The following is a 17,413-nucleotide window of genomic DNA, read 5'->3' on the forward strand; positions in this document are numbered from 1 at the left end:
ATAATAATGAGTTGTTTATTGCATTCTATTATGAAAATCTAATAAACATATCCATGATCATAGTCTGAATACTGTAACTTTATGTAGTGATATAAACAGGATCAAGTTAACAGAATATAGCCTAAATAGTCTAATATGTAACATCCCACATTTTTTTTTTTTATTTTATTTAATAATAATGTAATTTTTAGTAACTTTATTAGTTAGAAATTTAGTAATTGTCCTTAGTTGGAGGGCATGTTTGGAATTTTGGATTTGAAGTATAAGTGTGAGAATTTAAGTGTTGGCGTGAAAATTATTCAATTTTGAAATTCAATTTGAAAATTAATGACATGAATTAAATTTTCTTTTGAAAATGAAAGGAATTTAATAGTATAAAGTGGAATCAAGAAATGAATTAAATATATATTATACTATTTCCTTTTTAGTTATTATTATTATTATTATCTTTTTTTTTAAAAAAAAAAAAAAAACCAAACATTCATTCTTCCTCTCGCAAAAAGGAACCCCCACCCTCGTTGTTATCTCTTCCGTCGCCACCTCCCTCATTGCCCAAACTCCAATCGTTCGTTGCGCTGCCGATTCTCCTTTCGGCCACCACAGACCGTCCGTGCGACTCCCCATACCCTCCTCTGTCATCCATCTGAGTTGCACAAATCTCGCCCAACCGAAGAGCCGTCCGGAGTCGCAACGATCTCGCCAGTGGGAGGATCCGTCCGTCTGAGTTGCTGCTGCCTGCTTCGACCCGAAACCGGAGGAGCCCGCCGTTCGCAGCCGCATGCCACTCCTCCGTTCAGCCCTACAAACCTCTGCACCGCTGGTCCGCCGCCATAGATCTGTCCAACGGGCTACTCCAGTGTCTGTCACGGGACCGCCATTCAACTCCAGTTTCCCGCCGCCGACTCTTGGTTTTGAACAGATCTTGGATTTAGGTAAGGTCAATGTTATGAGATGGATTTCTTGAAGGATTTTTGACACCCATTGATTATTGGATTAAATAATCATTTAATTCATGTTTTGAAGGTTCTAAGTTGTCGTTCGTTGGAATTAGAATTTGTTAGAAGGAGATTTTGGAGTCGAGATTTTGGGAGTGGTTGTTGATCAAGTTCTTAAGGTAAGCTTTTGGGTAGTTTGAATTTGAATCTGAGGTTTCACAATTATTGTTGGACTGAAATTTAATGGTTGTATTCATATGTTAGGGCTGTTACTTCAAACCGCTGTCATCGTTTGGTTGTCTGATTGTATCTGTGGATTTTCGATTAAGGTAAGTAATCTTATCACTGGAACTGCCCACGAGCCAGGCTTTAGTTGTATGCTAGCATGGTGAGTGTATGTTATGGTAAATTGTTAGCATGTTGATTGATAGTATGACCTGAATCAAAGTATGTTCTGGCACGAGTTCTGAATTGTTTAAATACACAATCGTTAGCATGTGATGGTATGTGTTTTCATATGTCGACGTCTGATCTGCTGGTGTTGAGGCATACTTGTATGTTGTAGAATTATGATGTAAGGTTTACATGAACGTTGTATAATATGTTGTTGAGGATTATGTGTATGTGATGGAGCCATGGTACCACGGATTTCATGTATGTTTTAGAATTGTATGGTGTTGATTCTTAGAACGTTGAGACTGTGTGAATATCCTCATTGATTAGTTAGATGCTCACCAGTTTGTGTTTCCTTCGGGATTCACCAGTTTTGTGTTTTCTTCGGGATTCACCAGTTTATGTTTCCTTCGAGATTCACCAGTTTTTTGTTTCCTTCGGGATTCACCAGTTTTGTGTTTCCTTCAAGATTCACCAGTTTTGTGTTTCCTTCGGGATTCACCAGTTTGTGTTTCCTTCGGGATTCACCAGTTTTGTGTTTCCTCCGGGAGTCACCAGTTTTGTGTTTCCTTCGGGATTCACCAGTTTTATGGGCATACTTAACTACAATAGGATAGGACTCAGTCTCTTGTCTGTTTCATGTGCTTATGTGCCATAGGTGGTGGGGTTACTTACTGAGTATTTCATACTCATCCTTTCTTATGTTGATGTTTCAGGAAAAGGTAAAGATGTACCGGCGATGGCGTAGTGGAATTCGTGATCATGACACTGGGACTAGACTTTTTCGCTTCCGCACTTTGAAATTTGAGTCCTTATTTTCCTCTTAATATTTAGTTTTACTGTTAAAAATTTATTTCTAAGGATTATTTCTTTTATATACTTTTATTGGTCTTTAAGAATTTTGGGTACCCTATTATTTGTTTTAACAATTGCATTTAATAAATGCCTTTTGAACTTCTCTTGTTTTAATTAGCATTTATTTCAAATAATTGAGCGTCATTTTAAATTCTTTGCATGCATTTATTTTAGTAACGGCCTTATCTAAGTCCTAGGGGGTCGGGTCGTTACATAATAAGTATATGGATGAAATTGGGTATCTCATCCTGGTAACACTATTGGATACGACCCACTTTGTAGTTGTTACAAAGAGTTATAAAATTTACAAACAATGTGATCCACAGATCATTCATGTTGAGACATGTGAGTGAGGGCATCCTATGTAATGAGTTTGCATATAGACTGGACCACGAAAATAGTCACTTTTCTTTATAACGGTTGTTTACTGTTAAAATTGGCTATTTCATTATTAAGTAACCTAGGTTAACTCGATCTTAATCCTGAGCTAGCTATGAACTTCTGTTTGTTCGGGATTATCCTTTGATCTGCAAACGGTGAGAGTAGTCCAACAACAATGCTCAATAAGCCTCCTATTTTAGGGATATGACCGGATGAATAGTTGGGGACATAACCCCGCAGGATGGAATTCACTCCTATCTGATTTAGGGCCAGCAGATAGGTTGTTCTTTTAAGTACTGATTCCAGGTCTTGAACAATATGGGCCCGCCTTCTCATGATAGAGAAAGGATTTGATTCATAGGTATTATGAATCTGAAGAAACTCTTATTCAAGAGTACCTACAAGCGAAAGAGGATCTTTCCAATTCATTGTGACAGAATTACCGTATATATATTCAAACATACTTTCATAATGCTAAAGGGATCAAGAAATCATACCAGATGAAGATTTCTTCCTCACAACGAGTTTGAAGCCCAATCGTCTACCTCGAACAGTCACCACTTGGACAGTAGGAAACGAAGAAGACAACACCACTCAGAGCCCACAGTATTCTTGGAGTGAGAATCCAAAGTGTGGGCTTTGTTTGGATTTGATAGAGGGAAAGAGTAAGACAGACCGTACACAACGATCAAGTAAGTAGGAGAAGAGGTCGTCTATCACATAGACAATATGCTTGATCGTTTAGGTAAAGTATACGATCGTGTAGTAAAAGTAAGCGATCATCTATACGTTCATGTAGGAAAAGTAAACGATCGTGTAGGAAAAGGGTGAGTGATCGTCCGAACGATCGCGTAGGTAAAACTAAGTGATCGTCTATACGATTGTTTAGTAAATACCGAGAGCTAAACGATAGCTTAAGAAAAAGGTAAACGATCGTTTAGATAATAGCGCTTGACGGGGTAATCGATATATCATCGCTTAGCAATATCGTATATGTAAGCAATCATACAGTCACTATCGTATAGGCATTGATTTTCTAAACGATGACACTATGTTTTTCATAATATCCGTGCGCACCGAGATCAACACACCGTCTGCTATTTATAATGCATTCATCCGTTATTTAGAACGAAGAGGCGCCTTCCCATTTCCTTTATAACTGCCCATTGAATATGATCTTATCACATTCATAACTGATAAATTAATATCAAATATTAATTATAATATTTTTTTCTCTACTAGATATAAATCATATTTATATCCAGTTTCCTCCAAATTAATGTATCTCATACATAAAGTTAATTATACCATATTTAATTAACTCGTTCAATTATATCATATATAATCGAACTCCCACTTGTCAATTTGAACATTTCAAATTGACCCAAAAACTGACTCTCAACTTGTATCCAAGCTACTAAGGGGACCTTATGAACTTATGGCTCGAAGCTCAAACGGTACGTGAATAGCTGACTAAACTCGTTAGTCACGATATCCACCATCCGTTAACTGCCATACATTCCACTAAAGACCGACAATTGAACTCTTCTTGCCATAGATATATTTCTATGTTCATTAGATATAACCAATCATCAATACGATGGTCCTTCACAGATGCTCGTAGTTACAGCAGGCCAATTTATCGTTTTGCCCCTGTAATTACATCTTCCTCTTTAAGTACCACCGATCCCTCTAATGAACAATAATAGTTTTACTAAGTGTGAACATCTTTCGGGCCATGAGAAGATGCGTGGTGCCACATCGTTCAAGCCCTGGAATCAACCCTTAAGAGAGCTACCTATCTACTTGCCCCTGCCTCGGGGAAGGAGTGAATTCCATCTTGTGTAGCTGAGTTCCCAGCTCCCAAATCAGACAAATCCCCAAAATTGTAGGTTTGAGTCGGCATTCTGGCCACTCGCACCCATGCAAATAAAAGGACCGTCCTCAATGGCAGGATTTTCCAACTCACTCAGGATTGAGGTCATATTACCTATGGTCATCCTAGTGAAGTGAAGTCTCAGTTATGAACGGTGTTATATAACGAGACGTTAACACTTCATGGTCAAGTCTTATACAAACTCTTTGTATAGGACGCCCCCACTCGCATGTCCCCTACATGAATGATCAGGATCAGATCATCTGTGACAAGTCACAACACTTGTGACCATTCCACAAAGCGGGCCGCATCCGTAGCGTTACCAAGATAAGGTTTCCCTCCTATATCCATATACTACAGACCATTTTGGTTATCACTCAAGATATGATCCACTTGTATGTCACCACATACATGCTTAAGTTACATACAGATAACCAGGGATATTAAGTTTCTTGGTTTGTGGTAAAATCTAAATGTGCAAAGTCAAGTAGTGAAGTAAATATCATTTATATTATACATCACAAGTGTTTAAACAAAGTTGTTTACAAACTACTGGACACGAGACTTTAGGGCACAAACCTCAACAGAATCAACATTGTTCATTAGAGGTTTAGTGGGAACTTAAGGAACAAGAAGTATTCAGAGCGGTAAAACGGTTATCTTGACCCAGCTGTGATTACAAACAACCTGTGAAGGATCGACTTACTGACTATGGTTATATAAAGTGAACATAACATATCTACAGTGAGGGGAGTTCAACTATGGGCTATAGTAGAGTCACCCATTAATTAATGAATGGGAGTTAATTCGGTCTAATGAGTTTAGCCGATTAATCTCGGATCGTTGGAGCCCATGATTTATAGGTCCGTGAGGTCCCCCTACTAGCTCGTAAATGGATAAGCTTTAGAGTAGCTTGATATGTTAATTTGAAACGTTCAAATTAGAATTAAACGAAATAGGAGAATTTATAATTTAAATATATGAAGATGGATTTGTGTAAAAATTAATTTAATATTTGATAGAAGAATTTATATGTAAATATAATTTAAATATATGAAGATAGATTTGTGTAAAAATTAATTTAATATTTGATATTAAATTAATCAGAATTATTTAAATAATTATTTATTAATTTTATTAGAAAATTAATTTTGTGAAAATAATTTTATAAAATTAATAATATTTTCAGTTTTGAAGTCAAATTTAATTAATTGAAATCATTTGATTTTTGGAAAATTTGAAAAACTATAAAAATGCACAAAATGGAAAAACAGGTTTTTCCATTATCTATCTTCTACTTACTTACACAAACATCATTCACCTTGCCTTCAATTACTCCAAGCATGAGCTGCAACTTATGCAGTCTTCTTCTTTGCATGTTCACCTGCAATAAATAAAGAAGATTGGAGTGAATTTGAGGCATGTATTCAAAGAGATTTTACTGAAAATTTCGGGGTGAAGAAAAAGTTCTTCAAGCAGACTGGTGCAGTGAGCTTCTCCTTGCTTTTCGTTGCTTCAAGTTGTTCTTGAGTCCCACAACTCGTTCTAAAGCTCCAAGAGGATAATGGGGAAGATCTTGAGGTGGTTCACGGTGTTCTTTGGAGAAGACAACTGCTAAGGAACAAGATCTTGAAGAGTTCTACAAAGGTATGACTACAAACTCTTTTATATTAGATGAGCATGTTTTAGTTTCTGCCAAAATTAATGAATTTGAATACTTATTGTTCCTTGTTGCTTCTGTTGCATGTTGATACACTCTTACAATTATAACACTTATAATAAAATGATGCATGTGTTAGGGTTGATGCCCTAAAGTCTCGTGTCCTGTAGTTTGTAAACAGCTTGTACGAACGCTTGTGTTGTTAATATATGATATTTACTTCACATCTTGTATTTTTTTTCTCAATTACTTGTTTTATTTGCTTTACCACAAACTAATAAACATAAAATCTCTGGTTATCTGTATATGACTCAAGTATGTATGTGGTGACATACAAGTGGATCATGTGTTGAGTGATAACAAAATGGTCTGTAGTATATAGATAAAAGAAGGAAACCTTATCCTGGTAATGCTACGGATGCAGCCAGCTTTGTAGAATGGTCACAAGTATTGTGACTTATCACAGATGGTCTGATCCTGATCATTCGTGTTGGGGACATGCGAACAGGGGCGTCCTATACAAAGAGTTTATATAAGACTTGACCACGAAGTGTTAACGTCTCGTTATATAACACCGTTCATGAGAGAGACTTCACTTCACTAGGATAACTATAGGTAACATGGCCTCAATCCTGAGTGAGTTGGGAACTCCTGCCATTGAGGGCAGTCCTTTGATTTGTATAGGTGCGAGTGGCCAGGTCGCCGATTCAAACCTACCATATTGGGGATTCGTCTGATTTGGGAGCTGGAAACTCAGCTACACAAGATGGAATTCACTCCTTCCCCGAGGCAGAGGTAAGTAGATAGATAGCTCCATTAAGAGCTGATTCCGGGGCTTGAACGATGTGGCGTCATACACCTTCTCTTGGCCCGAAAGATGTTCACACATAGTTGGACTATGTTGTATTGTTCATTAGAGGAATCAGTGGTACTTAAGGAATGAGATGTAACTACAAGGGCATAACAGTAATTTGGTCCGGCTGTACTTACAAGCATCTGTGAAGGGTCATCTTACTCATGATTGGTTATATTCGATGGATACAAAAATATATTTGTGGTAAGAAGAATTCAGCTGTTGGTCTTTAGTGGAATGCCTGATAGTTAACGGATGATGGATCTCGTGGCTAAAGAATTTAGTTAGCTATTCACGTACCGTTGGAGCTTCGAGCCACAGGTCCATTAGGTCCTCTGGGTAGCTTGGATAAATTCGAGAACCAGTATTTGGGTTAATTTGAAATGTTCAAATTAACAAGAGGAAGTTCGATTATATATGATATAATTGGACTGGTTAATTATATATGATATAATTGGCTAAATATATGAGATACAATTTCTTTTTAGGAAATTAGATATAAATATGATTTATATCAAGTAGAGGAGAAAATACTATAATAGATATGTGATATCAAAATATAGGGTAAAAATATAATATGATTATATATTTTTTTTTATTTTTTTAATTGATTAATTATATGATAATTAATCCTAATTTCACGTTTGGACGTAGGTTAGTGGGGAACGTCGGTTATTGTGACCGATGAGTTAAAATGAAAAATGTTTTCATTTTGAAATCCCATCGTTCAATCGCTCAAAGAAAAAAGTGAGAGCGCATTGGTGTTGATCAAAACGATCTTTTAAGAAAATCGAGAGACTATACGATAGCTCTTCTTCGCCTAAACGATCGTCCACCTCGCGCTAAGCGATCGCACACTCTCGCCTACACGATCGGATAGCTTCTCTAAACAATCGTATAGTGTGCTGATTTTACTAAACGATCATATACCTTTTCCTAAACGATCGTTCAGTAAATCCTACATGATCGTGTAGCTCCTCTAGACGATAAGCACTTCTGCTATGCGATAGCGTTGTTTTCCCTCCCACTTGCTTATCGCCTACACGATTCGTATTTCCTCCGTCCTCTACTAAATTCACCAAAGCCCACTCTTTAAGTTTTCACTCCGAGAATACCCGGGGCTCTTGGTGGTGTCGTCCCCATTGCGGTCGTGAGTTTGCGATTGTTCGTGCTGTTGTTGTTGACGTTTCTGCTGGGCATTGGTAGATTACTTGGAGGGTTCCGCTGCTTGGAGTGCCGAAGTGTGAAGAATGTCTTCAACTGGTATGGCACTCTTTCCCTTGTGTTTTTGTTGTTCATAGCATGCTATTAATTAGAGTTGATTTGCATAACTATATGTGTTGAATGTATAATGTTGTATTTCGGTCACGGTGAGATCGGAGCAATCCGAACGCGCTCATGGAACTCTGTGTTATGAGATCCTTCAATTGGTATCAGAGTCAGGTTCTGATACTCCGATTTCATCTGTTGCAATGAAATGAGATTTACATTCATGGTGGGTGCATTTCTACGCTGTTTAATGGTTAAACTTGTTGTGGATGTGCGGATTAATGGATGTTTTCGGGATGATTAGCCTCGGTTTGATTTAAATCCTTTACATTTGCGATTGTTTGTAAATCCTTTTACATTTGCGATCGTTATCGAGTCTGTATTCAAAGTTTGTTTGAAGTTTTGAGTCGTTCGTCGAAGTTCTGGGCAAAGGTTGGGATCAGTAATCCAGAAACCTGGCTTTGATACCAATTGAAGGGAACTGTGAGCGGAAGAAAGATCGTCCCAAATCCCATTTTTTATTGAATGTAAATTTTACAATAAATTAAGAATAAGATATGCATTTACATAAATTACAACATGCTATATAATTAGGTTTTAGAAACATTGTCTTTGAAGACTTTTCTTCAAGAATCCTTCGAACAGTACACGAATGCCTTGAAGACTTTCTTCAAGAAAACCTCAATCAAATACACGAACACTACCACAAAGACTTCCTCGGTATTCTCATGTAGAGAATCCATGAATGGTGGGCTCTAACTATTTTAGAATGAGGGAAATTTTGAGTAGAGAGGAGGAAGAATTGAGATTGTTCACCAACAAAATCAAAACTTGCAGAACTCTTCTGTCTTTCTCACAATGTGTCAAAATCGAAGAACAGATTGTGGAAGAAGGAGACTTTATCCTGTCTTTAAAAAAAACAAAATACCACAACCACCCACTTACGTGGGTGGGGAGAAAAAAGGGAGAGGGAGTTCTCATTTTTATTTAAAATAAAATAAAAATGATATTTAATATATATTAAATTATATGTTATATCAAATATAACATACAACCTATAGATTTCATATTGTATCACATACAATATAACCTATAGTTTCTTTTCTCTCTTCTATGACATTTAATATAAATTACATTTATATTAAATTTAACAACCATGAATCTAATTCATATTAATAATATTTGAATCTTATTCAAATATTTATATCCTTTCAATCAATCTATAATGTATCAAATACATTATAATAATTATATCACATATAATTAAAGAAAAAAACTTAATTATATCATATATAATTAAATTTCTCTATTAATTTGGAAAATTCAAATTAATCAAAAAATTGATTCTCATTTAATCTTATTGAGCTACCAATGGGACCTCATGGACTTGTAACTTGAAGCTCCAATGGTACATGAATAATGAATCAAACTCTTTAATTAAATTATTCACCATCTGTTAACTGTCAGACACTCCATAAAAACCGAAAGCTGCACTCTTTGTACTACAGATATATTTTTGTGTCTATTGGATATAACCAATTAGCAGTACGATGACCTTTCACAAATTGTTCGTAAGTACAACTAGGCCAAAATTATCGTTTTGCCCATGTACTTACATCTAACTCCTTAAGTACCACTGATCCCTCTAATGAACAATAGATCATAGTCCAACTATGACTAAACCCCTCTCAGGCCAGGAAAAGGTGTGACACCACATTGTTCAAGTCCCGGAATCAATCCTTATAGGAGCAATTTATCTACTTACCCCGGCCTCGAGAAAGGATTGAATTTCTTTTTGTATAACTGTGTTCTTAACTCTCCAATCGGACGAATCCTTAAAATGGTAGGCTTGTTAAGTCGGTGATCTGGCCACTCTCACCCGTACAAATCAAAGAATTGCCCTCATAGACAGAAATTCACAACTTACTCAGGATTCAGGTCATGTTGCCTATGGTCATCCTGGTGAAATGTAAGTCTTTATTATGAACATTGTTATATAATGAGACTAAACATTTCGTGATTTGGTCTTATACAAACTCCTTTTTATAGAATATCCCTACTCACATGTCTATACATGAATGATCATGATCAGATCATTTATAACACTTTATAACAATTGTAACACCTACAAAGTTGGTCATACTTGTAGTGTCACCAAGATAAGGTACCTAACCTTAGTCATCTACTACAAACCATTTAGGTTATCACTTAAACATGATCTACTTATATGTCTCTACATACATGTTTAAGTTATAAGATAACCTTGGATGTTAGTTTATTGGTTTGTGGTTAATGCAACAAAAATAAATGGAATATAATATCATATATTTTATTAAATAGACAATGAGTTTGTTCAATACATTTACAAACTATAGGACCCTACAAGATTTAGGACATCAACCCCAATACATGGTAGCTGAGTAATTGAGCGAAATGACAGCAGATAGGTTAAAACACTAACTCCTATACCATGTTATTTTTTGTATATTATTCAATATAAATGTATGTTTATAGAGATAATAAAAAGGTACATATACATAAAATGAGGTACAAAGAAGGAAAGTATAAATTAGTACAGGTATAAAGATCCTAATTTACTTATTTTCAGTACAACAATATATGGTAACAACAATAAAGAAATTGTGAACCAAAGAAGAACATTGAAAATATTGGTGAGAGAGTAATGATATTGGTGAGAGAGTAATAATTTGGGCCAAATGGCCCATAGGACAAGAGATTGAAGAAATTAGCTACTCTATCATATTCATATCTAGCCTGACTTGTTTTTAGGAGCCTTTTTAAATATAAAAATATATTTAAAAATATTACACTTTATAGCAAAAAGTTCGAAAAGTATAAAGTACATTATAAATATTTTTGAGATTTTTCTATTTATAAGAATTTCCCTTGTTTTTTTACTTCAAGGAAATTAGATTTTTTCAAATTTATTTTTTTAAAATCTAATTATATATTCCCAACAAAATTACTATAACTCACAAGGTGAAGAAAATTATTAATTAGATCTAGAGAGCTGAATCTTTCACTCCTTAATATTGAATTGAATAATAATATAAAAAAATTGTGCTCTTAAGGTTGTCCACGCACTTGTGTCGACGGAGACCTGACATGTCCGCAACATTTTTTTTGTAGCGTCTCTTCTTCGAATGAAGGGCCAAAAGATTTTTTTGGGACAAGGTGTCCTTTGCTTTATTCAAGGTCATTGTTTGTTTTAGTCCTCTCACATTTTAATATATTTATTCTTTTAAAAAAATTGAATAAAAAACTATTTCTTATTAAATAAACATCTCTTAAGTTGCACCTTTTTTTTACATTAAAATGATTTACATGGTGTGATATATATATGAATAATTGTTTTAAATGGTAAGACTGTTAAAAATATTTCCAAATATAATAAAATATAGATGGTAATATTTTGCGATATTTAAAAATAAGTGAACTCATTTTCCTTTTTTTTGAAAAAAGCAACAAAATAGAAGAAGGGCACCAAATCTGACGTGACTTGATTTTTTTGTTGATTTTTATTTTATACTTTCAACTTCTGTTGAACTCAAATTTGTAATATTTACTCTCTGATTTTCATTCGATTTTTACTAATTTAATTTTTTTTAAAGAAATAAAAATGGAGTAAAATTTTCTTCAAATTCATAATAAAAATTAAGTTGATACAAAATTAGTCTCGATTATTGTAAATAACAACAATAATAATAATAATTACCACATGTTTGTTCTTAAAGAGTAGAATAGTGAGAAGTAAGAATTATGAATTATAGCTAATTGCGAACTCTTGAAATTTACAAATATAAAATATAATTTTAATAGTAAAATTAGTCAATTCCTCAAATCAAATAAGGAGTGGAGTTTGCAACTGGTTTTTGAAATAAGTTTGGAAAATAAGATATATAAAAACAAAATTCCAAATTCGATTCATGGACGACATATTGGGTGGGTGTGCTTATCAGAATCTGCTAGAACCATCTGGCGATGCTGTAATTTGGGAGCATATTTCAATTACAAAACCGAAAATCAAATAGAACGCCAAAAGCCAAAACAAGCCGTGCCCTGGATTTTTCATGTATAAAAGCGATACCTCAAGCTAAATTTGCCGATGATACCATGGACTGTTCGAACTCGAACATGATGGAGGCTGAATTTCCCTCAACCAGAGCCGGCGAAGCCGACTCTGTCCGTCACTTGCTCACATTAGCTCGTCAATTCATCAATCAACGAAAGCCTTCCCAAGCCCTCCAAGCGGTATGTTTAACGTTAACTTACCTGACCTCTCTCGGATTTTTTTGGTCTATTCTCGTTCTTTCAAAACCTCTCTGCAATGCTTTATTTATATTTTTAGCTTCTGGGTTTCCTTTGAACTGTAAATTAAATTACTTCACTTGGGTTCCGGTTGCCAAATTGGACAGAACAGTCGCTAATAGGGCTTTCTTCCTCGCTTCACAAATTGTAAATTAAATTACTTCTTGTAGATAATTGTCATCTGTACATTTCTAGTAATTGGGTTTTGCTGTTATTTTTAATCAATCATTAAAATATCTGCTAAAGAATCCCCTTTTCTACATACCAATATTCTTTGAAGCTAGACAAGAAAATGCCATCACATCCCGGAGCTTTCTCGTTCTCAGTGTTAAGGACAGCTTGCTTGATTTCCATCTCTGAAAATTCAACCCTGAATTTGGAGTGATACATCTTTTTGATTTTATGGTAATAATAACCACACACGAACGTCTGACGCTCAAGAAAGAGGGCAGAATCCCAACTCACTTCACCCACCAACACACACAAAGAGGAAAGAAAGGTGAACAATGGGAATGGAGAACGCAAGTTCTTGACAGAAGAAAGAACGTGTTGAAATGTTCATTTAGTGGTCGTATTTAGAATAAATAAATTGCAAAGAAAAATAGTTCCCATTTATGACAAGTGTAGTGGCCACTCGCTGTTAATTCGTACAGCGCTGACAACAATAATAGAGCTATGGATCCCAGTTATGGTAGAGTAGGTTTTCTGGGAATCAAAGTAGTATTAGTCTCAGTAGGAATTTGACTTTGATGTTACTCTTTACGGAACACTTAGAATACCTCCCAAAGAGTCCCCTTTATTACATCCCTATTTTCTTTCAAGCAAGTTTCTAAGAAGTAAGAATTCTTCACTTTCCGTAGCCTTTTTATGCTCAATGTTAAGGATAGCTTGCTTGATCTCCATACCTGAAAATGGCCTTCCCGAATGCCCGGTAATCCTGGCTGCTAAAAGGTAGTAGCTAACCAAAAATTCTTGACCCGAAATCTTGGACAATGACCTTGAAGGGGTTTGCGGTGGAAGACCATTTATATCCATTATCTTCAGAATCCTCAGTCATAGATATTCTCAATGTTAAGGATAGCTTGCTTGATCTCCATCCCTGAAAATGGCCTTCCTGAATCCCGATAATCCTGGCTGCTAAAAAGTAGTAACTAACCAACAAATTCTTGACCTAAAATCTTGGTTAATGACCTTGAAGGGGTTTGCAGTGGAAGACCATTTATATCCATTATCTTCATAATCCTCAGTCATAGATATATATACACGCACGCACAGAATTCTTAGGTCTACCATCATTTGTTTCCAATTTACTATAATGCCTCGAGTCCAGGATTCGGACTAGGGTTCGAAATCCAGGTTCGACACTTGATGGCCCTAGCATTCCCCTGCGTCCCTGCGACCTGGCTATGTTGTCCTTACGTATCTTGAATGCCTAGAAGTGAAAGTTGATCCCATAAACCAACACGGGTCCTTTCAGCATGTTTTGTCTTCACTCACATGCATCCTAGGAAAATTCCCAAGAGGTCACCCAACATAAGATTGTTCCAAACTAAGCATGCTTAACTTTGGAATTCTTATGATTGAGCCACCGAAAAGGAAGGTGCACCTTGTTCGTATAGGTAGTAACTTTCAATTTTTTAAGCCTTTCTTAACCATACTTTCATGCCCTTAGGATCCCTCTCATTCGGATGTGATATTAGTTCATTCATGTACCCCTCCTAAACTCGGGCTCTTACATGCCCACCAGCTTCTGCTTGGTTCATCCCTGAATCACATCTTACTGGGAGAGGTTCTGTTCTAATATCATTTGTAATGCCCTAAGCCCAGGATTCAAACCAAAATTCGGAATCTAGATTTGGCACCTGATGGCCCTGACATTCCCATGCGTCCCTATGACCTGGCTACGTCGATCTTACGTGTCTTGAATGCTTCTAGAAGTGAAAGTTGTCCCCACAAACCAACACGGATCCTTTCAGCATGCATTATTCTCACTCACATGCATCATAGGAAAATTCCCAAGATGTCACCCAACATAAGATTGCTCCAAGCTAAGCACGCTTAACTTTGGAATTCCTATGATTGAGCCACCGAAAGGAATGTGCAGCTTGTTTATATAGGTAGTAATTTTCAATTCTTTTAAGCCTTTCTTTACCATACTTTCATGTCCTCAAGATCCCTCTCATTCGGATGTGATATCAGTTCATTCATGTACCCTTCCTGAACTCGGGTCGTTACATTTACCGACGAAATCCTCATTATTCATAGTCCTGCCAATCTTAAGAATAAGAGAGTTTGAAATGCCGCCAATTCTCCCTCTCAGATGTTTTCCATTGATATTTTGGTGTGTTGGAATTATTGTATAATCAAGCTCTTCTGCATGAAGGGAAGTTCTTTTGTGACTAGTTGGGATGTGTGCTATGTGTAGACTTTGGGGTGAGAGAAATGATAAATTATTTCGAAAGCTTGAGAGATCTCCAAGTGAGGTTTGGACCGTTTGGTCCTTTTTTAATTCAACATGTCCCTGTGAGCCTTAGTAACAAAGCCCTTTGGTAATTATGTGTCAGGTCTTATTTCTTTTGATTGGAGGCTCTTTTGTAGTTTGTCTCCCTTTTTGGGCTCTTTTTTTGTATACCCGTTTACTCTTTCATTTTTTTTCACAATGAAAGTTCAGTTATTCATAAAAAAAGATCAAGTTGTTAAATTTCAATTGGCATTCTGAACAATTGCAACATAAATCTGTCCCCAGGAACTGATTGCGTTGATCTATACATTTGACATTTGATTCATGACTGCCAAATTTTTCTCAAAACTAAAAGCCTACACTAGGGTGTCTCTTGCTGCCCAAAAAAAAAAAAAAACCAGACACACTATACTAAGGTTATATTCGTCAACGTTGTTTTAAAACTAACATTTCAAAGAAGAATTGTATTATAGAATTTGAAATGTTCTAGAACTTTCTGTTCATTGACCTAAAGGTGTCTTGTACCTATATTTACCAATTGTAACTTACTTTTTTTTTCCTTTTTTGGTACCAACTGTATTGTATGTCACTCATTATAATACCATTAGCTTTCTACCCCGTGTTGATTGAGGCAGATATTGACAAACCTGTAATATTTCATACCTTTTAGAGGATACTACATGTGCACGTAGTTGTAGTTGTAGTAGTCAGATGCCTCCATCTACATGGTTAAATCATGGATGGAGCGTATTAGCTAATCTGCTAGAATAAGAATAACAGATTTTGTTAGTAGCTTTCAAAACCTTGTTTGTCATGTTCAAACAGGTTGTAATGGCAATGAGAACCCAAGGTGGGGATGCAGCAGTCTTTCAATCTTTGCACCGTGCCCGTGAGCTGTACAGAACTCGATTACAGGAGACTGCTGATGTTGATCAACTAGCTTCTTTATTTGCAGAGTGTGCGATAGCTGAAGCCCAGCCTCTGAACCCTGAACCTACTGAAAGTAACAATAACATATCTAGCTCATCGGTTGTCGATGGTCATGGTAATTCAATTCTGGCAGAAACTGGTAGGATGCAAGTGGTTATGGATGCATTCTCAGATGGGAGCAGTTTTATTTGTTTGCAATGTGGGGGCCTTGTTAGTAACCTTCGCAAAGATGAGCATTATGCATATTGGTGTGCCCAGATCTAACTTGTATTCGTGTATCAGTCCTCATTCTTGTCTTACCTGGCGAAAAACATCCTCCAGAATTTGTATTTGTGTCTTTCGATTTGTACATGGCACAGCTGCTTTTACGTTGGCACGCCCCAGTTGTCCCGATGCTAGCAAGCTAAGGTTTTAAACGGTATCGCCAATTGTTGTAAGTGGGTTATTCCTCGAGTAGCTTGCAACATATTCCTCTGCACAAGAGAGAGATAAGAAAAGTATAAACATGATCAATTTGGTTTGCCAAGATCATCCTCATACCTAAGTTCTCATTCTAGAAGAGACAGTGACCAGCCCCATATATGGGCAGAAAATTATTGTATGGAGATAACACCTATTTTTCCTTTCCAAATCTTATTTCAAGGCCTACCTGGTTTTGCAGATAACTAATCGACTGGTGATCAATGCTTGCTATATTCTTATTATTTAATTCTCATGTGGATAATTTTGGGTTTATATTCAATATAGTAAGACACAGAAGTGTTGCTAGCAACTCGTATTTAGCACCTTATTTAAATGCATGTTTTATTTTATTAACTGCTGACCTTTGTTGATTGAATGGGAGGGTCACTGTTTGATGGTTGCTTGTGTGAACCTACCACACTTCAAGTGTGGGATTAAAAATATATCACCTTGTCTGGCTGATGAAACAGACCCACCGATCCTAGGAGTATAAAATTGATTCATCTGTTCTTTTTGGTTTTCTTTAAAAGATCTGAGTACTTAGATTTGAATAAGAATATGCCCTTATTGGATATAAATAGACATGTTTCAAGAAAGTAGCTTTGTAAACCAAGAATCCAAGATCCGACAACACTCTCAGCTGCCTGTGATGATTACACAACTAAGGTAAATCAAATTATCTATGCAGTTGTATGAGATCTTGTAGATAGACTTTTTTCTGATCTGCCACTGTTTAAACCCAGTGAATGAAGACAACCACTAGACCATTGAAAGCATGCTCTGAGAGCTTGTTACCGGTCGTGTTATATCCTCTGCAATTTTAAATTATGAGGGTGTTTAAGGTAAGGAATAGAGTTGTGAACTCTTTAGATATCGTAGTATAAAGAATTAAGAAGGCATAAAATTAACTTTTTTAATTGTACGATACACGAACTCTTTAGGCACCGGGTTAAAAAATTGTCGGTGATTTTTATACCTTTTCCAAATAACATGAATTAAAGTGTTATTA

General features: G+C 36.0%; 1 protein-coding gene across 1 annotated transcript; it reads left to right on the top strand.

Annotated features, from left to right (window-relative positions):
• The first annotated feature begins 12,175 nt into the window (after window positions 1-12,175).
• LOC120085161 lies at window positions 12,176-16,714 on the top strand. Its single transcript, XM_039041042.1, has 2 exons — window positions 12,176-12,494; window positions 15,838-16,714. Exons 1-2 carry the CDS (start codon window positions 12,357-12,359, stop codon window positions 16,204-16,206), a joined length of 507 nt encoding a protein of 168 aa, XP_038896970.1. The 5' UTR covers window positions 12,176-12,356; the 3' UTR covers window positions 16,207-16,714.
• The last annotated feature ends 699 nt before the right edge of the window (window positions 16,715-17,413 follow it).

The sequence above is a fragment of the Benincasa hispida genome, chromosome 9, assembly GCF_009727055.1.
Source record: "Benincasa hispida cultivar B227 chromosome 9, ASM972705v1, whole genome shotgun sequence".
NCBI lineage: Eukaryota > Viridiplantae > Streptophyta > Magnoliopsida > Cucurbitales > Cucurbitaceae > Benincasa > Benincasa hispida.

Excerpts from the sequence above, each read along its gene's own strand:
- LOC120085161 (XM_039041042.1), top strand. The coding sequence starts at position 12,357 with ATGGACTGTTCGAACTCGAACATGATGGAGGCTGAATTTCCCTCAACC. Across the intron at positions 12,495-15,837 it reads CTTCCCAAGCCCTCCAAGCG|GTTGTAATGGCAATGAGAAC; the intron begins GTATGTTTAACG and ends ATGTTCAAACAG.